We start from the raw sequence: 25,251 nt of genomic DNA on the forward strand, positions 1-25,251 counted from the left end.
GCTACAACTGCAAGCTACACTTCAGCAGAAAAATATATCTCAACAGCCAGGGCTGTGGGCATTTCTGCTGCTGTGATGCTTGCCAGCCAGATGGCACCAGACAGGATAGTAGGCATCAGGCTAAGGAGACTGCTGACCTGGGCACAATAAAGCAGCTCTGTGAAGCGGCAGCAGCACGAGCCCTGTTCTGTCCAGGCAGCGCTGCTGGAACAGAACCTGCACGTTTTGTGTTGTTTGGCCATGGTGTCTGGTGTGAAACACACCTGTGTTCAATGTCTGTCACAACTGTCAATGCAGAACACCCAAAACCTAATTTTTTCTATCCATGACTCCTTAACTTACAACCTTTGGTTTGTGATTTAACAGCCTTTGAAGCCAGGGAATTTACACTTCTGGTCCTATTTCATTAAACTGCTATCCATCTGCATTCATTTTTAAAGACTTTTCTTCTCTATCCATCATTTAAATAAAATCACAGCTGTCATTAAATGCTCTTTATTTTCTTAGTATCTTCCCCTTAGGAGGCACTGTCATTCAGTATTATTATAAAAAGAATATTTAATTATTCCAAAGACTATATCATAGTAATCTCTGATCTACATTTCACTATACTGCAGGTTTTGGCTGCAATAACCTAAATATTCCTTATGTTGGTAAAAGTTTTTGTACTCTGGATAAAACAATTGTAAAGTGCAATTTCAAAAGGTTCCAGTATCTACATACCCCTTTTGCATCAATTACACCGGGTTTCGCGTTGAATTTCACCGTCTTCAAACGTGCACGCTCCTTTCTTTCAACTCTGGGGAAAAGAAAACACAAATGAAGAAACACACATTGATTTCAGCAGCATATTTTTGTATGAAATATTTCAACCTGCTCTCCCGAGACCATTGGCACCTTACTACACCTAAAGTAAACATTTAAAGTGAATTTCATGCACTGAAAAGGAGAGGTCACTTCCTCAGCCAGGCAGCAGTTTTCTGGCAAATGCAGGACTGGATCTGAGGAGCCTTGGCTGCCCTACACCAGCAGAACAGCAATGCCTCTCCACAGACATGGGAGTCTGGGAAAAGCATGCTGGGGACAGATTTACTCTCTCTGATTTAAGCTGTTCAAAAATCAGGCAACATTTAGAGTTCTATGGTCAGAGGAATGAAACGAGGACATGTCCTTACTCACCTTGATTAATATGGACATTACTGTAAAAGTGATGTTACCTACCTTTGCAAAATCATCTACAGAATCTATCATTGACTGGCTCAAGTAAAAAATCTGATCATCTACCTGAAAGTGAAACACTAACCCTATTTGTTACAGCTGGGGATTGCTCTAGGAAATCTCCATCGAATCCTGCAAAGCTAACTTATGAGACATCAGAATACATGCCTGCAAATCCCTTGCTTTCTAAGCCTGGGTACTAGGAATTCATAATTTCTGATAATTATTTTCCAAAATACAAACTCTAGAGTTTTGATAGAATGATAATTAACAGAACATGTTTCCTTCTGTCTGAGTAGGCTTATATATGCCCTCCTGAAACACAGTGAATGTTGGTTACTATAGCTACAGTTTAAATTTAGATTAAATGCATTTCTCTGTAAGTGTGGAATATTCACATGGAAACAGCTCAAGTGCATCTTTCAAACTAAATCTATGTTATTAAAAACACATGAACAGTTCAGACTTGAGCTAGCAGATGAAGTCCCTTGGTAGTACTGCTAAGAAATGAAGACTCAAGGCTGTGTAATTGCCTAAATAGGACTGAGGCTGTGTAATTGCCTAAATAGGATGGATGCCTTCTGAGGAAATAATTAGCACAAATGAACACAATATTCTACTTATTAATCTATATTAAAATTTAAACTCATTCCAGCCCTGCCTAACTTCCTAAAACATCCGCTTTTAACTTAATTTCTTATTCACTGCATAAAAAAATTTAGAAATTAATCCTGAAGAGTGTATCTTATTTATGAAGTTTGTCATAACTGCTTTAGCAGTTGTGGAGGCATCCCTGCTTTCTCGAGGTGTAGCAGACAGATGAGGAGCAGCAGAAACATTCTGCATTGCTCTGAGAAGCATTTAAGCAATGCCATTAAGTGCCATTAGTCCTTCAGGCAAATACAACAACAGTGTTCATATATGCTCAGCATGCCTACTGAATGTTCCAAACATTTCATCCTCTGGCACTGTAGTAAGGGTGGCACACAATGTTGCCTCCCATTACCATTTGCGTGACACCTTCCACAATAAAACTGTTCTCAGTTACTTATAATTTAGCTGAAATGTAAAATTACAAGCTGAAATGTTCTGTGTCTCAGGCTGACTACATTACTGTTGCTCCCTGAACTGCCAGTGAAATGGGTCAGCTGTTAGAAAAAGGCAAGGACAAAGTAAATGGGTTTGCCCAATTTATAACATAAAGTTCTTCAGCTCAGGTGCTCTATTGCCTTTATGTCTTTGGTCTGGAATTTCCATTGTGGCAGTGGGTTGCGCAGGTGATAGGAATTTACCTCTCTTTTTCCTGAAGGAATGAACCTAAATTTCTGAAAAGCTTTAGTTTTACATGCTCTGGAGAACTCCTGGAATTTAGCTTTGGTTCTCCAAGGATTAAGTCTTTGTTGAAATGGTCAGGGTGCAGATTTCAGTGAACTAAGATGTTAGAATTTCTCATCTGAGCTACTGGGACATTTTTGCCATAGACAGAGCTAAAAAGGGAACTAAACTGGTGAAGATAACAAAGTTTTTAATCTGTGTTCTTTTAGATTTGTTGATCTAGCTCTTAGAAAAGGCACTTGTTAAAGGAACACTAATTCAAACATTTTTACCACTTTTTTGCAGGCTTGTAGTTTTTATATTTAAGGAAAAATAAACTTGACTGTCTTCTTTTCCCCAAGAAGAAAGGAGTTTAAGTCCAAAGAGCTATTTGCAGCAGCTGATGCTGTCAATGTCCAAACAGCATATGGGTGCAAATTCCTCACATTGGTTTAGTTGACAGCAGCTGACCATCATTTGAACATTTTGATCCATCAGCTGAAGAAACTGCTTTTAAGAAAGGAATGTTTCACTTAACACAGTAACCAGTTTTCTATAATCACTGCAGGACAAAGCAGGATTATGGGGAGTTGTACAAAAACATAAAGTGAAGGACTCTTATCTCCCAGATTTGCAGGGCCCAGACTTGCAACTCTGACTTGCCTGATGTACACATTGCTGCCACGACCCTTTCTAATTATGTATTTGCCTAAAGAGTTATATCTAAGCGATAAGGAAGCATGGCTATGCTTTCCAGAACAACTTAATGGCCCAGTCCCATTTTCAAAAGTGCCTCAGGGGTCACTGAAACTCAAAGAGGTTTCAAGAAATGTTCAAAGAAACCTACATCCAACATGCAAACATGACTGGAGCTGGAAAGCTCTGAGTTCTGTGTGGAGACAGTATCACCCTAGCACAACTTATGGGGATTTCACCTCCATTTTCCCACTCACTCTCCAAGTGTAGCTGAGTACAGAAACACTGGTGTGTACAGGGAATTACCTCAGATCATGTGAGATCTGGGACAGTTGGAGTATATCTATATACTCACTTTCTCTTAAAAACATTCCTGGTGGTAGATACCTCTTGGCCCTTTTTATTTCAGAAATGGTCACGATTCTTGTCATGTAAAAATAGAGAAGTGGAGCAGTGCATTGGAAATATACTTCAACCTTCTGTGTTCCCTCACTAGTAAGCTCAGGATTTGAGTTCTTTAGGACACTGTTTTCTTCTTCCTCTTCTGAGGAACTTATTAATCTTACTAATGGGATGCAACACTCACTACACTGCAATGTCTATCTGCTTTGGTGTTTCTGGGCACACATAGCTGTTGAAAAAGGGCTTGTGGGATTTTTCAAAATGAAACTTTCAATTCTTCATGAATGCTATAAACAAGAAAAAAATAAGTATAACTCAACAAGACATGAACTGTGATCACACACTGCTGCACCACTGGGAGTTTTGTCAGTGCCCTCCTAAAAGCACTAATCAGTCTTCACAGTAGTGAGGTAGAATATCAAGTGAGAAATGCTTTAATCTTCAATAACAGCATTCATGGTTACGTAGAACACAGATGCAAATTGCAAACTTGTTGCTACAATGAAATAAAATGGCGACAGTAGCCTAATTTCTATATATTTGGCACTGAGGTGTTTTGCAGGATGAAAGTTGTTTCCAAATCCAGCATGAGTACTGTAGTGAGGAGAGTTAGGAAATACAAGAAAGCAATGTAAACTGGAAACTTGAAAAACTTTGCTATGTCGCTTGTCTTGCTTCACCATTTCCAGGTCACCTGCACTATATTTGTTTTGCTGCCTATGAAGTGAAAATATGTATGCACTATATATAATTCAATATGTGGCCTCAGTTCATAGCTTTTTATTGCTTCCATCCTCTGCAAGATGTGAGATCTGAGCTTACCAAGAGATCCCCATTCTCAAAAATTTTTTGGAGCTTTCCTGAAGTCGCATTTTTGCACCAAACATGCATTTTTCAGCAGAAGAGAATGTGCTCTGGATCAGCTCTCCAACTGCAGTAGCTTGCTTATAGAAAACAGCTCAGCACCTGCTCAATATTTATGAAGTGGAGACCTAATGACACTAGGAAGTGACTTCTCATGAAATTGCAGCACAGCCTTGTTCTGTTTAAAAGCTAACAGTTCTTTTCCAACAGCACACAAGTTTCACATCATTGCAAGAGCACAGGAAGAAGTTTATAATTACACATACATACAAATTTTATTCCATATTAAATTTTTCCAATTAGATTACTGAGTATAGACAGACAAATATTTTAGACAAAGCTTAGCTGATGTTAAAAAGTTTTATCATCTAAGATAAACAAATGTTAAGCGCTGTTTAGAAAAGTAGATGATTTATAGGAAACCATTAAAAATAAAAATCATTTGAGTGGATAAACATGCCCTTCTGCCAAGCTGAGCAGAACAACAAATTTAAGTTGGCTTTTCACCCACAGGGACTTCTGTGCTGGGAAAACCTCTTGTTCCTTGTCCTTAAATGTTTGTGAAACACTGAGTTTTATGTACTTTTCCCCCCACTTTGCCCTGAAAGAAGAGCATGGCTACATGTACTTGTGGGGAGAATGTTGTCTATGTGAGAACACAAGTATCAGGCTGGTATTATTACAGCTGGTAATAACAGAGATACAAGTTGCATAACATTTGGCAGTCAGAGGCACTTAAACTACCTGAAAATGGGTATCTTAGAATGATGTCCAGTCTGACAGCAGTTTTGTGACTGCACATCTGAAGGACAACAGAAAGATTAGTGTAATTATTTCAGGGTTTTAAGGCCAAATCCTCACTGGTTGCAGAGGGAGCAGTAGTAAAAGTGGTAAGAATTTATGCTCAACCATTCTGGGGCAATCTGTGTGAAATCTCAGGCTGCATTGCAGACCCACGGACTTGAGTCAGGCAGATATACACACACACCACAGAAAATACTGAGGCTTGACATTCATGAGGTGGGAGGTTGCTGTTGCGGAGGGCTTGCAAGGTAGGAGCTTGTCCCTGTGCAGAGACTCAGCAAGGAAAAAGGGAAAAGAACTGGAGGTGTAAAATCAATGCTACAGCAAATTAAAATCTATTTACTATTGAATTAGTGCATCTGTCTAGAAACGAAATACACTCTTATTTATGCATGTTGGTTTAATGCATTTTTAAAATTCCCTTTAAGTAATGTGAGTGTTTCTATATGGAGGGAATCTTGGACATGGGCTGCTCAGCTTGCTGCTGCTCTTTTATAGGAAGCTGATTTATTTTTTTTTAGATGGATAATAGGAAGGGCAATGAGGCAAATAAAAATTCTCACGATAAAAGCAGAGATTATGCGGAAACTCTAATTTAAATCAATCAATCAATCTATCCAAATGTGAAAAAAAACGTGTAGTAAATCTAGTTCTAAATTAGTGTAAATCTAATTCTGTCGGTCATTCTAGTATAAATAGCAATTTTTGATTATAAAGGAGCACTTCACACACGTACCAATAGTGCCCAGGCAATACTGCAGGCTGCCTGAGACATTGGTACAGGGCTGGTGGTTATGTCCCCTCACCTTGGGGACCCTGCCTGATATAATTGTGCTGTCACCTTAAACATAGCTTGGATAAATCTTTTGGGCAGAAGTGGAACCAAGAGAAATTTGGCCTGAAATGTTGATTAATTAATACTATATAATAACTATTTGGTGATAGTTAAACCACAAGTGAAGTGGTTTGCAGCCTCTCGTGCTGAAGTCCTGTGCTTCCAAACACCAACATGATACAGTACCACACCAACTGTATGTCATTGCATTTGGTTTCTACCCAACTAGCTACGCAGACCTGTGGTGGAGAACAGCTATAGTCAGACAATAAATACACACCGACAAATGAACAAAATGTTGTTTTCAGGTGTAGAAATGGTTGCAATTCTATTTAAGAACCGCAGGATACTTAGAATTTAATTTTCTTTAATCTGCACAGAGGTCATTGGCTCACTGCTCCATGAAACTTGGTCCTTGCATGTATCAGTGGAGAAACTTGGGGCCTCACTCACTTCTTTGGGCTGCTTCTTTCAGTAACACCCCTCCAGCTGCATTATTGCCCTCCAAAACTCTCTCTTAAAGCCTGACTTGGCAATTTAACCATAAATAAGGCAACAAGTCCACATGTTGGCAGAAGCACTGAAATCTAATGACAAAAAAGCTTTCAAACTCTATCAAATCACTAAGAGGTAATGTATCAAACAACCTGGAGAGACTAATGAGTGGCAGCTCCCCTGTAATTCTAAATTATGATTTTTTTTGCTGGTATAGCACATAAGTCATAGAGGAGAAAAAGAGTAAGGAGTCTTGATTAATCACTCCCAATTGCTCTAATTAGCTCAAGCTGAAATGTCATTGTATGATGGGCTCTACTGTAAAATATGAAAGACCTAAACACATAGAAAGCAATTACAGCAATTACCATTACACAGCATCTCAAAGAATAAATATGTCTGTTTACATACATATCTATTTGTACACACACACACACATATATATAGATACATAGATATATATAAAGTTGAAGTGGTCACTGGTTTTCAGAGCTATTCCATAATGATTTCACTTATGGGAAATGCAGGAATCGTATCTTAGTTGTTGCTGGACAGAAGTCAAGGGAAGTAGGGCAGAAGTAAAGCAGATAGCTAAAAGACTCAGCCTGCATCTGTATAGCCTCTCACTGACCAAAAGTGCAAAAAATAAAGTTACAGTACCATAGGATACCATTCCACAAACAGAAAAAGGAATCTAAACACAAAAGAAAACCCTTCCCAGCATAACCCCCTGAAGCACCCAAGACACACACACACACAAAAAAAAAAAAAGAACAGAAATGAATTGGGGATTGAAAACTATAGGACAAATATTAAATTCTTCAATTTACAACATCATGGCCACTTTTGCTTGCAGGACAAGGCAAACAACACCTACAGATGTTCTTATTTTCCTTCCTTCCTTTTTCTCTATCACAATGTTTTACTACTATATGTAACATGCTGCATTATATACAAAGCATTGCTTATAGAAATAATCCCATATAAACTATAGGAGACATGGCATGCTGGAGCCAACAGCTTAAATGAGGATTTCCATGCTGTAGCTGCCTATATTTGGTCAAATGAATTCCAGGAGTACTCTGTTTTAGATTAATCCTCTTACAGTCAATAACCCACACCTGCAGAGGAAATTGAACTCTGAATTAGCACAATCTGGTGACTGTGATTAGCTTTACTCTCTGTAACTCAGCCCTGTGTGCACTGATTGCTCATCCTGCCCTTGGGTGGTGTAAATGACTGCAGAAGGTGCTGGCAAGAGCACATCAGTCTCAGGCACTGAGGAATCATCCAGAACCCACAGAAAGGAAACACTCCTCACTTTTCAGTGCATTGGAAAAAAATAGTGTACAACCAAAACCTTTTATGAAATAACAGCAACCTCCTCCCACTCCAGCTCAGGTGTATCATTACATTCATGCAGACAGAAAATCAGATGCCATTGATTTTTCCAGGCCACTCAGCTTCACTAGTGAAGAATAAGGATGACAAGTGGAGAGCATGGTAACTGTACCTGAATCTTTTAAAATTCAAGACTCTTATTTTTAGGTTTTAACCAACTATTTTCATACAGTCTTTTTTTTTTTTTCCTTTTTAAAATTTATTCTGTTTTCTCCCAGTGTTTCCTAAGCCACATCTTATTCCAAGGCTCTCATATGTTTGACCTTGACTAGAGGACCTCTATCTTTTGTCCTTGAAAACACCACTGCGTGGGTAACCCAATAAGCTTTAGGCACACACCACCTTTCTACTTTACGGGATATTCAATTCCACATCTTAATTAGCTTTGTCCTTTTTTCCTCTGCAGTTGTTTTAATATGTATGACAGCTTTTTGCACCTTTTCATAGTAGGCGCCACAGGAGCGAGCTCTGTGCACTTACTTACCACTGCATTAAATAAACTCTTCTCTCTTCCCATGTACAATCCTATCATGTAATTACAACAGTATTTACTGTAGCAATGAATAGCAGGCAAGTATTCTTTTTTCAATATCTAGAGACTAAGTCTGGTTGATGGGCACATCTTCCATCTTGAAACTTATAACCTAACCTTACAACCTAGCCTTTTATTTCTGTCTATTACACAACACCAAAATGGCTCTTAGCTGATAAACCAGGCGTGGATGCTATTCAAACATGATCATTAGAGAAATTAATGTTTTTTTCAGGGCTCATGTCAACAAGGTATTTGATGGCCTTTTAGTTTACTTTTACATGATTTAGAACAATGAGTACCATGAGCTCTATTAGTACCTTGGCCAATTCTCTTGAAACAGCAGCAGATGCTCAAAGGAGCACCAAGCATCCCATTTCCCCTCTATAAAAAAATGGTCATGATAATTTTTACACTAGTGCTAAAGCTGAAATAGCTGGGAATAGAAAGTTTATATTCAGTATGACGGCATTGCTGCAAAAGAGAAATGTAATATGTTTTGACGGATTTAATTTTCCTCCTACCCTTTCAGTTCTTGACCTTTTTATAGCAACTATCAACAGAGCCAGGAGGTAATACTGCTTTGTGTGCTAGTTCTGATAATATCAGAGACTTGTGGCCAATTTTACAAAAGCACCTAGGCAGAATAAACAATACAAACAATGAGGGAGATTCAGATATCTGGTCTCTCTCAGACAGGCACAACGAATCCATCATAGACACAAAAGATTCAGATTTAGCTTGGAGAGCAGATGAATGTGCCTTCATTTACATTATATGAAAAGTTTACTGTGATATTGCTTATCCATCAGTTTCCAGGGAGGCAGAGATTAAATTAACAGACTTTGAAGACAAAGATGACCATTATATAATTTAGCACCATATTTCACATCACACAGGCTGAGAAGTTTAATGCTTTACCCTCTAAAAAGAAAGACATACAGTCTTGATTTGAAAATGTCAAGCCATTCATTACACCCTTCAGCAGTTTGATGCAATGGCTAATCACCCTGACATTAAAACATGTGCTCCACTTCACATTCAGAGCGAATTCTCAGACTCGGGTTCTGGTTATTCCTTTTTTTTTGCTAAAGCTCTTTAGTAGATGGTGATCTCTCCTTCTTCTCTCCTTCTTTTCCCCTTTCTTTATGAAGCTACTAGTAATTGAGTCACCTTCTGAGTTTCTTTTCAGCACAGTTATAAAGAGCCTGAATGCTTTAAATCTCACAGCAAAAACTGTCTTCCCAATTTTGAAATACCTGTGGGATTTTCCTTTACTGCATCCAGTTTTTCAGTAGATTGATGTACCCCATCTTTGCAAAAAAAGAAAAAAAAAAAAAATTGAGATAATGGCCAAGGAGGTAAGAAGGAGGAGGCAGCACTCACCTCCTCTTGCTGGGTATAACTCCCATCTCCTCACTGTCCCCCTCCAGAGTGACCCTCCTCGCCTGCCACCATTCATCATCGGAGGCGTTGATGACGTGAAGGATGTCTCCATACTTGAAACTCAGTCCTTGGCTTGGGAGGCCACTGTCTTTGCTCTTGTCATAGTCAAACATGGCTCTGTGAAAGCAAACAAAGATATGAAGGCAGGTTATTATATCAGTCTGGGTACATTTACTTCTGAGCAATTAATCATATCTTATGTCACAGGTAACCTTTTCCAAGGGGAAAGGTCCTACTCAGAGGAAAACTCTTTCCACTGTCAAGTTAGTCTTTACAAAAGCCTTTTTTTTTTCTTTTTCCTGTAAGAGAAAGTGAATGGTAAAATCTGATCCCAGTTTCAGCCTATGCTTTCCAGTCCTATGCCTGGCACCTGCACCAGGGTAGATGTATCCCTCTTTCTGAGAGTAAGACCCTGCACATGAATCCCAGCAAGTGCAGGTCACTCACTGGACTTACCTAGATAAAAATCCAGATCTTGGTTTTGTACACAAAAAATTACTTGAGAATATTGTTCACATGTAAAATATTGTTTAAAGATCATACCTGTAAAGAACTGATGTTTATTTCCTATAGGGAAAATAATATGATCATAATCCTGGCTGCAGAAATGTTACATCAGTTAAATTCCAGGAAGTGTCTAATAATTCCTACTCTTTCATTGTCAGAAAGAAAGCCATGGCAATCTTTTCACTGGTAAACACTTTTGTGAGAAGGATTTGATGTAATTAATTGCTGTGCATTTTAGTGTAATTGCCAAGAATGATTGTAGCAGTTTTATGGATAGATAGAAACCCTTTTTAAAAGCTACTTTTCATAAGGTGGAGAACTTTAAAATAAGTTATCAAAATTGTGACTATGCAACCAAAATAATTTAAAGATCTCATATGCACCAACTGTGCATGGCAAATCTGGTTCAGGAGGAGGGAGAATGCTACTTGAAATATGTCTTCTTTTAAAGAGTTTAAAGTCATGTACTAACATCTTCAGAAATGCCCAGATAATTCCCTTTGAGGATGAAGACTGCTGCATTTTACATAATCCATAAGCTTACTTATGCTTGTTCCTTTTTTGGTAAATGTTCTTGGAATGCAAGTACCCTTTGGAAAATTTTAATGGCTTAGCAGTGGAAAAGTTATTTTAAAAACCTGACTATATCTTATTAAATATTTACATTCATAAAGGACTCTTACTGGTACTAGGTCATCTGCTGCTTCTCAAGTACAGCCTCCTGTGAGGACATCTGATGAAGAAGCTCATAAATCCAGAAGCAGCTAAGTGTCATTAGACACCTATCCTTAACCAAGTGATCACACCAGATCCCTGGAACTGGCAGTGCATACACAAACAGGCACACAACACATCATCCTGTGGGCATTGTCCTTGGCAGCAGGCAGTGGTCAGAGTTTTACCAACGTATTGAATAGTCTTAAAAATTCATGGATTAATTGTGCACCTTGCCATGGAAGTGGTTCAACAGCTCAAAACCCCTAACCAGACAGTTGGCCATGCTGGATACTGGGCAGACATCATACAATCCCGATTCCAGGCATAATTAAGTCACTCAAAACAAGGGAAAATATCTTCTGTTACAAGGAATAAGCAAGACTCTCACATCCCGGATGCAAAACATTCCCTGATGCCAAACTGGAAATGCTCCATATTCAGCAAGTTCTAAAATGAAGGTTGTGTTTCAAAAGTTAAGAAGTAGAAAGTAGGACAATATTCTTTGTCCTTGAACAGACATTTGCACCTCAGAGCCCACATATTGACTTAAAATGAGTCTGTCATCGTGCTGGCTGATGTTAATGATGAATGCAGATGGCAATGTTTGCCTCTGACTTGCTTTGATTGGAGTAATCATGTGCATTGCTAATTAAAATGAGATTACAGATCTCAGACAAGAGACTTTTTGAGCACACTTTTCATTGAATGAAAGATTTTGTGGCTGATGCTCTACAGATGTTGATTACTCCATTAGCAAATGAAAATTACATGAGAGCTGACTTCAGTGATCTCTCCTAAACATTTCAAATTAAGAGCCAGGTCTTGGTAACAGCTGTATTTGAGCTTACACCTTTGATAACATTTCTGGCTCTGTAAAACATACTTCTGCTGGTTGGCTGTTGGCCCGGTTATAAAGTATGTGGAGATCTTTACTCCAGGCATTGTTGACTACTTGGGGCTATAGAGAGACCTGGGCACACTCATCCCCACCACCTCAGGCTAAGAGGGCACTTTGGGTTGCAAAATCTAGTCCCTTTAAGAGACTGACATGCCATTTCTAATTTTCTACCTGATGAACACCACACAGTTCTGCACTATTTTGGCTTGGTTTTGAAGATGTATATAAAAATAACACCTCTGCATCTGTTGAGTGTCAACTGAAGTGACACAAAATGAATGCAGCCAGACCTGTTGTTTGGTAAAGGAACTGGGCAGAAGAGACAGAAAAAGATGCCTTTTTTTCTTTGCCCTTTCATGTTTTTAGACAATGACATCCGAGTCTTACAGGATACCATCTGCAAGCACTGAAACTTTCATCAGAGCCAAGGTGAGCTCTCAGCAAAGTCTAGTTGTTTTGTGCAAGCTTCTTCACCAGGATAACACACTAAGGGGTATGTTAGACACCTTAGATAGGTTCTGTCATGCCAGGGAGAATATCAGAAGAAAAGTTAAAAAGTAGCAGCACCTTTGCTGAATATTATGAGTTGAGAGGAAGATATAAGGAACACAGTCCAACAAGAAACCCACACTTGCACAGAGCACCTAGCAGCCCTCTCTGAAAGATGAGCACCATCATTTCAGCTAGAGGAGGATCAGCACCATCAGGACCAGACAAGTACTCTTCCAAAATGAGATGTTTAATAGAAACAGGGTTATTCAAGTCATCCAGAGGGTCTAAACCAAGAAGACATGTCACAGTGCCTCTCTCTCTGTGCGATGAATTAGAGGTGTCTCCCCAAAATACAAGCACAATATTGCAGATAGTGGAGGGGCTACTCAGCAGAGCTAGTGAGCTTTCTGAACTTGCTAATATGACAACATGCTTTCATCTGTCTGAGGCTGCTTATTCATGGGTTGTTTGGGCAGTTCTTCACTGTACTGAGCTTTAAATAATTTTTTGCATCTTTTACTGCAGTATTAAAGAATAATAATCTCAATAAGCTTACAACATTTTAATGACATTTATCTAACAGTCTTGAACACTAACAGCTCATTTTTTTCTTCACAACTTATAAAAGTGCATCCTAAAGCACTGTCCTTTCAGGTGTTTTATATGCTCAGTTAGCTGCTTGCATCCACTGTTAAGCTTTCTTTGCATCCTATAGGACAAAACCAAGAGTTTTCTCTGTGTCAGTAAAGCTTTTTTTCCAAGTCAGCTGACTTGGTCTACTTTTGAAATGGGCTAGTCAATATTTTATAACAAAGGAAATTCAGTTTGAATTATTTAACTTCCACTTCAGAGCTGTCACCAATATTGTGATCACACCAGAATCAGAAAACTCCTGTTCAGTATCTTCTAGACAGTGCATTTCACAAACAGGACCCTGGGTTACACGAGATAGAGAATGCATTTTGAAGTTACAAATACACTAAACCCAGTCACTACTATGAGATGTGGCTAAAATACTGGAACAGGTAACAGAGCTTGCTACTAACCAATTTAACAGATGTGATGAAATAATGATTTGGTCAGCTTAGTTCCCTTATAACAAAAACAGCAACAGGAACTGGTGTGAATATCAAAAGCATCAGGTATATGCACCAAAGTTTCATGAACACCTAAGTTTTTTTTTCTCAGTTCTCAGTTCTTGCCTTAGTTTAAGGAAAACTGTTTAATATCTTGAAAGTGAAAAGTGTCATTCAAATGCCAAGTACTGCCATGAAAGGCAGTAAGAATATGTGAGGCTTGCTCCCTGATGTTATTCCAGACTTCAGAAGTGATCATTACACTAGACTAATCCCAGCAGCAATTTGGACAGAACCTAACAGGTTTTATTTTTGTGCTTGGGTGCTTCTTAATCAATTTTAGGCAGCCACATCACCGTAAAACATGAGACAAGCATTTCACAACAGCATTGAAATTATTGCTAAAAAATTGTTTGAAATTAAAATACTGACTTCCCCAAGCTGTAATATACTGTGTAACATGCAGTGAGGTGTCTACATGGCATGAAGGCGACTAAAACTGGAGTTTTTTTTTTTTCTTCCACTTAGCATAAATACTTCATTATTTGAGGCGTTTTCGAAAGCTAAGCTACCTTGTGCAGTAAATTTCTATTCCTAAAGACACCTACTTTTGAAGCTAGAGGAATAAGTATTTGATAAAGAAAATACATTAGCTGTAACAAAACAGGAAATAAATTCCTAGTGCAATCCCATATATGACAACCTATTGACATCCACCATGTTATATTGTCACCAGCAGTTGTAACGTGAAAAAATAGGGTACAAGATCACACTAAGTGATCTTGCTAATCCCTTAGCAAAAAAAGGAATTTAACAGAGAACTTCTTAGCTTCCTCAGCTAATGCTGTAAACACCACTGTTAGTAGTCTTCATAATCTTCCTGACAAAGCAAGGGATATACCTGCATTTACAAAACAGGAATATATTTTACTGAATGCTTCTATATGTTCAGTGCAAAACCCCAAAATCTTCAACCCCTGTATCAATGGCCAATAATTTTGTACAGTTCAGGTGGCAGCTTTATTTGCATCTCTGAAATTACTTTCTTCTTCTTCTTCTGGCACAGATGGGAGTTTGCACATAAATTTACAGACTGCTCTTTGCTATTCACTTGATTATGAAACGACAACAACATTCAGCAAGAGAGATTTTCAGCTGCTGTAAATAGTCCTACCTCTCCTGTGATCTGCCAGCATATCTGCATATGCACCACTAAAGGATATTTCTCTCTTTGAACAGGGATTCTTGGACATCAGGTTTTATAGCATCATCCTAAGGGAGATAGATGTTATTCTCCTCACTCACCTCGTCTATCCTACCCCCTGCCCTATTCTTTTTTTACAGATGGGGAAATCCAGTGCAGAGAGGTTTAATCATTTGCCTTGTTTTAGACAGCAACTCAGCATCATAGTCAGAATCAGACCCCAAGCTTCATAGCTGTCTTTTCTGCACTCAGTAATAAATGCATTTCCACCCACTTGCAGGCTCAGCTTGAAGAAAAAAATTAGAAGAAGATGAAAGAAACGCTAATGTAATTCATTGCTATAGCTACAACAGTGAGCACAGCGGCTCTCTGATCAAAGCAGCCATTGCAAGGCAATTAAGATGCTATTAAAAGGGTTAAACTTTCACATACTGGCCAACCAATAAAGACTTTCAGCTTCTCCTCCCTGCTCTGTTATAATCTGGAGAAGCTGAACTGGTAAATCCTATGTGTAGAGCATACAAAAAAAGTTTCTCCCTCCTTGGGAGGTTTGGGAAGCTCTGAGATGCTGCTTGCTGAGACTGGAGGCTGCTGCAAGAGCCCCTGTGCAAAAGATAATTGTCATACATTGTCACCTCTGCTGAGAGGGGGGACTGTTGGGAAGAACAGCTTTTATTAGGAGTATACTACAATAACGTAGTTTTAACAAAATATGTCTGAATGTTTGACCTGTCACTCATAGATACCATGATTTCTGCTTTTTCCTTTTCTTTGCCTTATTTTTCTTTTACTTTTTTACTTTCATTCCCCTGCCCCTGCCTTTATTTTATTTCTTGCTTTCTTTTTTTTTTTTTTCCCTATCTTAATGATGTTGTGACTCTTTATGAAGCCCACCCCCTCAGCCTTGTCAGGCTGAGAGGGACAGTACAGCAGTTTGGGTTACCAAAATCAGTCATGACAGTGCAGCAGTACAACACGGTTGCCAGGTTCCCTCTGGAAGTTAGCACTGATCAGGGCCCATTCCCAGCAACAGTTTGGATACACATAAGGTGGGCAGGAGCTGTGTCCAGCTGTGGACCCCCAGCAAAAGGATGTAGACCTGATGGAGTGAGTCCAGAGGAGGTCACAAAGATAATCAGAGATCTGGGGCACTTCTGCTATGAACATAGGCTGAGAGAATTGTGGTTGCTCAGCCTGGAGAAGGCTCCAAGGAGACTATTATTATCTTCCACCACCTTGGAGACTACAAGTAAGCTGGAGAGGGACTTAAAACAAGCGCATGTAGAAACAGGATAAGGAGAAATGCCTTTAAATTAGTGAGAGGGTAGGTTTAGGCCCAGAGCCATGGGGCACACTCCCAGTCAACGTGCAGTTCAGGGTGTTAGCATAGTTGCTCCTAAGGCACCTCCACTGCAGCAAATCCCATTGCACATTTGCATCCAAGCCTTTTCCACTTGCTATCACATTACTTCATTCAACATTTCCTCCATTCAGTCCAAGTAATTCCTTACTCTTTTCCTCCTAGTGGGAACTTGGCAGAGAGTTATGTCATGGATCTCAATGAAAAAGAGGATTGGAGACAGCAGCAGTTAGTTCCAGAAAAATTTCACGAAGATGAGGGATATATTTTCTTTATGATGTTTATCAGGAAAGAGGACTGCCATTTGTCCTTGGGGAATATTCTGCTCATTTTGGAGATCCAAGCATGATGCTTAATGTCAGCTCTTATCAGCCAATCTCTATGTTGCCGACAGGCTTTTCTTCAGTTTTTAGCAAGTGCTCATATTCTGTGCAGGAAATGGGTCCTGCAAAATTTGTACAGAAAAATGTAAGTCAACATTTTCAGAATGTAAATGTTGCACTTTCCTGGTCTTGCTACGCAACAGCATACACATTCTGTGTTAGAGGCAAAATATCTCACAGCGAGCAAGGACTGACACTTCAGTCTTTCAGTTGTGGACATGGACAGAAATAATATTACTCCCAGGTCTGTCTGGCTTTAACCCCTCCCAGCAGGATTTGTAAGGTGGCTTGAGAAACTGAAATTCCTTCATGCTTTCTCTTGTGCCTGCACAAAGGGAATTCCTTTCAAGGAAGGTACTTTTTGTTTCTTTGGCATTTTTCAGGGCATAAAAGACCCAAATAGAACTCCCCCTTCTGCTTGCAAACATCTGAAACCAAGCTGGGAGCATATGCTTACCTTACCATAATTTACTGACTAGGAAAATCTGGCAGCCAGTTTCATCTGTGGTAAGCAGAAGCTTTTAAATACGTCTGCACTGGACTCAGTGTAGTCCAGATCCTCAGCTTTGAGGTTTGCTTTAAAATGGGGAGATCACCTTGGGTCTGAACAGATTAAATTTAGCCTTAGGCATTTTGATAAACTCCTGAGGAAATCTGTAGTTGATTCTAGAAGGCTTCTTCAGCACCCCTGAGTTTGTGGCTGAAATTTCACAATAAACCCCAAACTTGTATATGAGATGCAGATTTCACAGCAAACTCAAAACATATGCCAGGTTTGTACTTAGCTGTTTCTTCTAAAGAAATTAGATGATTTTTGACTGACCTTGACCTGGCCTGTGCATTATGCACCAAAATGATATGAAATCTGTTTTATTATTTGGTTTGATTTTTTCCTCTCCATACAGACTAAGTGAAGCTGCTGCTTGACTGCAACTCTGGTTTCTCTCTGAGGCATCAAGTGCAGTTTCTCAACACTGATTTTTGTGTTGCGACATTTAAGATTATCCATATCCAGAAAGGAAATGTGGCTGGATGTCAAATCAGGGATACTCTAAACTACCGGGTAATTCCCCTGAAACTGCAACCTGTGGGGATTGCAGGGATTGAGCCAGAAAGTCATTCTCTCTCATAGTGACTTATTTGCTGTCCAAGAATATTAATTTAGGGATTTTTTTCCCCAGGAAAAAAGTAAGTAAAATATAACAAAATAAAATAAAACATAAAATAAAATCAGGTATTTCTTTCAAAGACAATGAAACTGAAAGGGAAAATTATGACTCTGTTAGCACAGCCTGTAGCTACCCCCATACCTCCCTGCACCCAAATGTGTCTTCCTACCACTAGAGAACACACTGCAAGAAAGCACTGGATTTAGATATTTTTTACTAATTAGTCTGCAGTACTTCTAACTATTGCAAGAGAACTTGAAGATCTGCTTTGGGTAGTTGGGTTTTTTTAGGTTGTTTTCTCAGATACCCTCTAGCTTGCATTTGCTTTCTCTTAGACCTAATCATGACCCGAGTCTGTTGGCAGCTTTTAAAATTCCATTGTGGCCAGGCTGCCCACATAATTAATTGTGCTTCCACTGATTTATAATCAAAAGGAAATTTTCAGCACACAAAGAGAACCCCACTGGTAACATAATTATTATTACCAGTCAGATATATAATGGTTTCTTTTGTTTTTTCTTTTTAGAGGAGGATATTAGACATCTGCAGAAGTTAAGCAAGACAAAGCTTTCCTAAGAAAAAATGATCCACATTTATGATTTGTACAATTTGAACATAATGATGACAGAAAGACTTGTAAGAGATTGACTAAGCACAATGCCTCTACTACTAGAAAACATCCCATCAGCCACAATTCAGACAATTTTGTCAGCAAAATGGATTATTTTTTTTTCTTTTCTCCTGATAAATCAATATTGGAGCCTTGTCAATCTGAATATTCTGACTTACTTCTGTTTTAAGAAGTGAGGAACTCTACAGACTTTTTGATCATGGAGGTGGTTGTAACATAATGAATCATAATATATCATAATAATTTGTTAATATCATAATAAATCTGTTTATACTCAGCCTTTAGAAACTGCTATTGGAAATAAAGATTGTTCTCTAGCTGTGAAAGAGTGCAGACAAGCAAAACTCAGAGAAAGTATTAATGAGATAGAACATTGGGTGCTCTGAGGAGAGAGGGCATTATGGAAAGAAAAGTCAAGATATTTGTTTGCAACAGCTCTTTCTCACGAATGGTTTCTGCTTGGCCTTCATGCTGTCCTTTGACAGTGACAGAGTCACAATTTGGATTTTCATTGTTATTGTGTTGACTGAGTAGGTTCTGCTGAGATAATGAGAAACCCCATTCAAACAGGAGCTATACTGTAGAAAACCACTGAAAATTATTATGGAAATTAATTATCCTGCCTAATGTGGAGAAATGTACTAAATCCATAAACTCTGCTGAATGCAGCTGTTTGAAAAATCATGAAAACCTTTCGTGTCCAGGTCAAAACTTGAGGAACTCATTACGAGTTTACTCAATCAGCAGGAGGAGGTTGCCTATAGAATGAGTCCTTTCTTTGGGTTTTAGCATAGACTTCAATTGGAAGCAACATAATTAATTTCTGGGTTTAACTTTGTCTCTTTGAAGGATGACTTTTGAAGAAGAGTAATTTTGTAACAGTCCAAATGCAATTGAAATCTAAAGATGAATTTTTATGGTACAAAGGTCAGATATCTCTACATAACTTCTGCTTCATAAGGCCAAACATGAAATCTCTAAAGCTGTCAGATTTTTAAGGTGGAACTCTAGAAAAATCAATGCCACAGGCCTGAGGTGAACTCAACTGAAATTGTTTAAACTATAACAGAAGTAACAGAGAAAGTTTGCCTGGAAGAGCAGCAACTATGAGATGTTTTATTTGGTCGACCAATTCTATTTGGTCAGCCAGCGGATTCCTTGAACTCCTGTCTGTCAACACTTACCACAAAGAGATTTATCCTGTGAAGTTTTATTCTGTGATTGGGTAGAATGTTTTCTAGTAGGTGATATTTTCTATAAAGCTCCATCTTCTTGAGTCAAATGAATAATTTAACATCAGTTTTCACTAGTGTATGCTCTTCACAGAAAAAAAAGCTTGAAAATAAGATGCCAGAATATTCAAAAGCAGAAACAAACAAACAAAAATTAAAATAATGGTCTTTGGTGTCACCTCATCAGTGTCAAAACAATGTGACTGTTACTTCTTCTTAATTTTAGATTTGTTGGTCTCACTGTGAATCTGGTTGTCAATTTTCTTTAGAAATGTACTCTGACTATAAAAGTGCTGATTGACCACCATTACCCAAAACATTTAACACCAGCAATATCGATTTTAACATTTTTGAAATAGAGCTGCAAAAGGGTGACACTAAAATTCTTATCTTCTCTCTGTGAAACAAAAAATTAGGTTTGTTTTCCCACAACTCCCTGCACACTGCACTGAGCTCCCTGCAATTCCTCATTCACTCCATTGCATTATCCACACCCTCCTCCCTGGGAGCTCAGGCTCACATATGCTCAAAAGCAGGATTAAAGGTAACTTCAGAAGTTCCTGCATCCCATTTTTAAAGGTAAATTAAGCACATCTGATACAGGGTTTTGTAGACTTTCAATGAAGATTAGACTTTGATTTGCTAAGTCACTCTGAAAACATTACCCTAAGCAGCTTTAAGATTGACAGAATTTGCCTTAAGTTGCCCTGAGGCTGACAAGATGAAGGTCTGGTGCAGTAACAGAAGTGCTTTGGTGGCTTGCTCCTGGATGGTGCTGGGAGCTAGGAGAAACCAGGAACCAGGATAAGTTCCTGCTGCCATGAATGAAGCTCAGAGTTTTGATGGAGTTGTCTATACTGATACTCCTCATTCTGTGTCCCGTTCTTGGCTGTTTTTGATGGCCTGGGAAGGCCCGGGATGGCCTTGGGCAGCCCGCGCTCCAAAGGACGAAAAGAGTCTTCAGGTTTTTTCTCAGTCTTCAGTGTTTATTAGTTTTTATCTACAAGATTTTCTCTCGGCCCGACAGAGGTCCGCACAGCACGCCAGCCATGAGCACACTGAGAGCCCCTGGGGCGGTCACTTATCTTTATACTCAAAACTACGTATACGATATTTACCTATTTTCCCCAATACCTTTCACCCTTATTGACAAGTGCACTTTTAGTAAGAACCAATCCCAAACTGCCACCATCACCACAGAAGATGGAGGCCAAGAAGAAGAAGAAGAAGGACAGGACACGCCCCAATTCCTCCATCTTTTTTCTCTAGACCCCCTGTACTGAAATTCTAAAACCTGTGTTTCACACTATAATTAACCTATTCCTTCACCATTTATCCCAGTGTGATCCTCCCATCCTCATACAGGTGTTGTCTCCTGTGCAGGATCAAAGTCCAGCCCCCAGACACTTCTGGCAACATTCCAGGACCTCCGAGCCCCCCAAGGGTTTTCTCAGTGACTCTGCACATCAGGACTGCTGTGCTGAGATCCCACAATTCTGTATGTAATTCCTGACTTAAGCAACTAAACTAGGACCTCTCCTTTTATTATCTTCATTTGAATTGAGTCTTGTGGTAATAAAAGGCCTAAAACCAAGTCTTCCAGGAAAACCACATTGTTCTCCCCCCCCTGCCCCGATCATTACAAATTTCTATCTATACTGGCTTAAGTTTACCTGGATTTTAAGACATTCCTCTGTCCTACAGAAAAAAAAAAAAAAAAAAAAAAAAAGAACAACCAAGAACCCTTACTTCCACTCAGCAATTTAATTTCCATGGGAAATATTCATTAAAAGCTATGTTTAAAAGCTTAAGTTTAGGCAAAGTGAAGCTTGCCATCTTTGAGTAAGGCTCCTAAGCCAAATTTTGTGTAGCATTTGAGTAATCTGACCAATTTCAAACAGATTACATGTACTTAGACCTAACTATGCCATGACACACTCTATGTACTAGAAAATAATTCACAGGTGCAGTTGCTTTTCTAATACTCCTCCTAGGATAATAATTTATATGAATTTAAGGAAATTAACTGCACATTTCAGGATGTAAAACTCAGTTTGGAACATCATAAACCACTACCATTTCCTAAGCCTGAGTCAAATGAATGTGTCAAGCTGGTTAATGTTAGATATGGGTGTGCAGGAAACACAAGACTGAGGCAAAAATGGTAAAAAATCCCAGTTTATGTCTCTGACAGCTATAAATGAACAGTAACTCCTTCACTGGCTTATAGGTTATGCTGGCATCTTTCCTCTCTATTTTACAGACATTGAATAGTGCCCCTACAAAAAGGTTTTGTAGCTGGGAAAGTTGTAGAAGAGATGAGTTTATAAGCATGCCTTCGTGTGTCATGTTAACCATGAGCTGATCCAAAGATTTCCTCAATATTATTGTGCTTGCTGGCCCTGCTGAGGTATTGGATGAGGCTTCCTTGAGAGCTGGTCAATGTCAGTGTTTAAGAAACAATGCCGTCAAAAACATACTTTAATTTGTGTTCAGCCCTGAACTGTTCAGGCTTTTGGACTAGATGATCCCTTCAGGTCCTTTCCAACTAAAATATTATCTTTCATTCCATTCCACTTCAGTGGAAGAAAAGCCTCCAAAAGAAAAACAAACCTTGTCCTTAACAAGGAAGATGCATGAGGTCAAGTCTTGTTTCCACTGTAAGAGGCAGAAGCAAATCCCATACTCCCAAAAGAGAAAACAAACAATAACTTTTCTAAAAAAAACCAGTCCTTGGTAAAACCATGTAGGAATAAAGGACTGCATTGGACCATGTTCACATTTGCATTATTTGGGGATCAGTTCCTCACCCACGGAGCTGCTCTGAACACGTGGGAGAGGACAGAATCTCACCAGGGGGATGGTGAGCCTTGGTGCAGGCAGCACAGAGGTTCTGAAATTCTGGGAGATACTAGCAACTCACCTGGACAAGGTCCTGAGCAATTTGAAGTCATTTTGAAGCTGACCATGTTTTGAGAGGGGCGCTGGACTTGCAACATCAGAATGATGTCCTTCAAACTAAATTACCTACCTATTATATCTATAGAAGGACTGAAGTATAAAATACAGTCAGACATAGGAGTTTGGACCATATTTATCACTTTGGGAATATCAAGAATTTTTAATATATATTCTGCATAAAATTATACTTTGGTGTCTGAGAGCACTTTCTGTAGTGGATAAGAATACTTCACTTTGCTTAAGAGTGCCTTGATGAAGGTGACTGAGGATGGCACAGAGATGCTCAAGCTGTGTACAATTTCAGGTGATCTTCAGAATCACTCCCCAACACTGCAAAAATCTTGAATCACTTGAAGGTGGTTTGGGAACTCCAGTGCGCTGAGTGGCTGAGCCATCCTTGGGCAGAGTAGGCATTCCTGGTATAGACATGGAATTACAGTAGAGATGGCTTTCTTTTTTTTTTATTTTTTTGTATTTTGGGAAGGCAAATTAGGTGCAATGCAGATATTAGAGAAATCTGAACTCCCTGGAGAGTAATGGAGAGAGCTAAGTACCTACAGGAAAGGAATAATTCTAAGCATTTACATTAGATCAGAAAAATGGCTGATATAGATGGTGTGAATAGTTCTCTGCTTTGGTGTCCAGTTTCCTAATGGTAAAATAAGAATACACAAAGAGGGTATTGTGAAGTGCTCAGAAAATGTGGTAAAGTGGCTATATTGATTGCTGTGATGGGTAAATTGAACACAAAGAGTGAAATGTTTTTGATTTCAATAGAAGCATCAATTGAAGCTACATATTTTGTCAGAAAAGCCTGAAGTATAAATTACACTGTCATTTAGCATTTGCTTATACAAAACCTATGCCATTTAAATGAATTGAGTCTTACAGAGTGACAGAATAGGGACCGAAAATAAGTTGTTTTTTTTTTTTTTATTATTATTCTGACATGCCAGGGAGTTGTGGAAAAACAAACAAGCAAGAAAGCGAACAAACAAATGTCTGTGACTGAAGAGATGTTTTTCTTTCACTTGATGTGTACAAGACTGAAATATCCATCAACAAGTTTTTTGCTTGGACCAATTCTTAGAATTTTTAGCATTTTGTAACCTCATTTACAAGTTGTAGGAACTTCCTTTTTACTTCACTTTTTCACTTCTAACATGGAAACAGCAATGCAATTTAGTATGTGATTTATTCAGGGGCTGAGCGAGGTTGCTGTCTTTGGAGGAGGTTGTGGTGAACAGCGGGGAGAGGATCAGACCATATGTGCCCTGTTCCCTATAAGCTCCCTAAACATCTGCTGTTAACCAGCACCACAGAAAGGACACTTGTCACAGGAAGGACACACAGCTAGATGCACCTTTCTTATGAACCAGGGTAGTTGCAAGAGAAAATTGATGTTACTTTCAGAGAGGAGAGTGGGTACAGAAGGTGAGAAACTGAAATTGTCTGCAAGGCTTGCATTAGTGCTGACAGGTAAAAGGATTTGGAAAATGTTCAATGTTTTAAAAAAACAAATAAAGCAGTCCATTTAGAAAAAGAAATCAAACACTAGAAATATCTGTGGGTGAAAAACTATGAAACTGGGGCTTAAGGAGAATTGGGTTGAACTCTTCAGTTCGCTGACAGTTTTCCCTGCATGCAGGTGATGACTCTCACCCATCAGTCAGCTGGGGAGAGTGATTCCCAGCACCAAGAATGCTGCCCAGACAACCCACAGACTGCCAGACTTCCCAGGGAGGTGGGGAAACTCATAGAAGCCAGGGAGGGACAATTATTACTGTGGAGCTGTGAAGTTTCCATGCATGTGTCAATGTTATATGAAATAAATTTTGACCCTTGTGTCCCTCTATCAAGGGCTGTGTGTGAAGATTAATTAATATTACTTCAGCAACATGAAAGCTGTTATAGCACATAAAGGGCTGGGTTGAATTAAACAGAAATAGTGGAAATAGGAGTTTCAAACCACCTTTGAAATGAATCTGCCTTAACTCTACAAATTGACCAAAGCACTTGGTTCTCAAGTGTGTATTCTTTAAATCATTTTAATACATAAATATCCAAACATTTTCCCTATGTCCAGCTCTACCATTCACCACTCTGGCCTTACAGGATCAGTTTCCATTTGTTTGTTTAATATATCATCCAACTAGCAGTGCAAATTCTAAATTTTAAATAGTTTTCTTTCTGTCTCTGTCTCATTAACCTACTATTTTCTGTCAAATATTAAGCTAAGGAAATACATGTTTCTCCATGAAAGTCGGAAATGTTTGTTTTCCACAGCTACAATGTACAGAATTCACAGAATGACTAGGCTGGAAGAGACCTTCAAGGTCGAGTCCAACATATGCCCTAACACCTCAAATAAACCATGGCACCAAGTGCCACATCCAGTCTTTTTTTGAACACATCTTATGATCTCAAAACTCTGTATCTTAAAATCCCTTTTTTGAACTAAATAGCAAGAGCCTCTCTTCTTTCAAAGGGTAGATACAGGTACCATGCTCTTTATCAGAAAGGCCTTTATTAAGCAAAGCCTCATTGCAGCATGCAATTGCCTCTGAGGGAAAATTTTTAAAAAATCTTCCCAGTAGCAGGATTGCTTTTGAAA

The 25,251-nt window shown here is 38.9% G+C and overlaps 1 protein-coding gene across 15 annotated transcripts in view; it reads right to left on the reverse strand.

Moving 5' to 3' along the window:
* DLG2 (discs large MAGUK scaffold protein 2) overlaps positions 1-25,251 on the reverse strand; it is a 983,427-nt gene that overhangs the window by 39,232 nt on the left and 918,944 nt on the right. For all 15 annotated transcript variants that reach the window (XM_058044765.1, XM_058044759.1, XM_058044856.1 and 12 more), the window contains 2 exons: positions 9,948-10,124; positions 724-799 (listed from right to left, as the gene is read on the reverse strand). In XM_058044765.1, the coding sequence (XP_057900748.1) occupies positions 724-799; positions 9,948-10,124 (253 nt within the window). The remainder of the gene's footprint in view (positions 1-723; positions 800-9,947; positions 10,125-25,251) is intronic.

This window comes from Melospiza georgiana, chromosome 2 (assembly GCF_028018845.1).
Source record: "Melospiza georgiana isolate bMelGeo1 chromosome 2, bMelGeo1.pri, whole genome shotgun sequence".
In the NCBI taxonomy this organism is placed as follows: domain Eukaryota; kingdom Metazoa; phylum Chordata; class Aves; order Passeriformes; family Passerellidae; genus Melospiza; species Melospiza georgiana.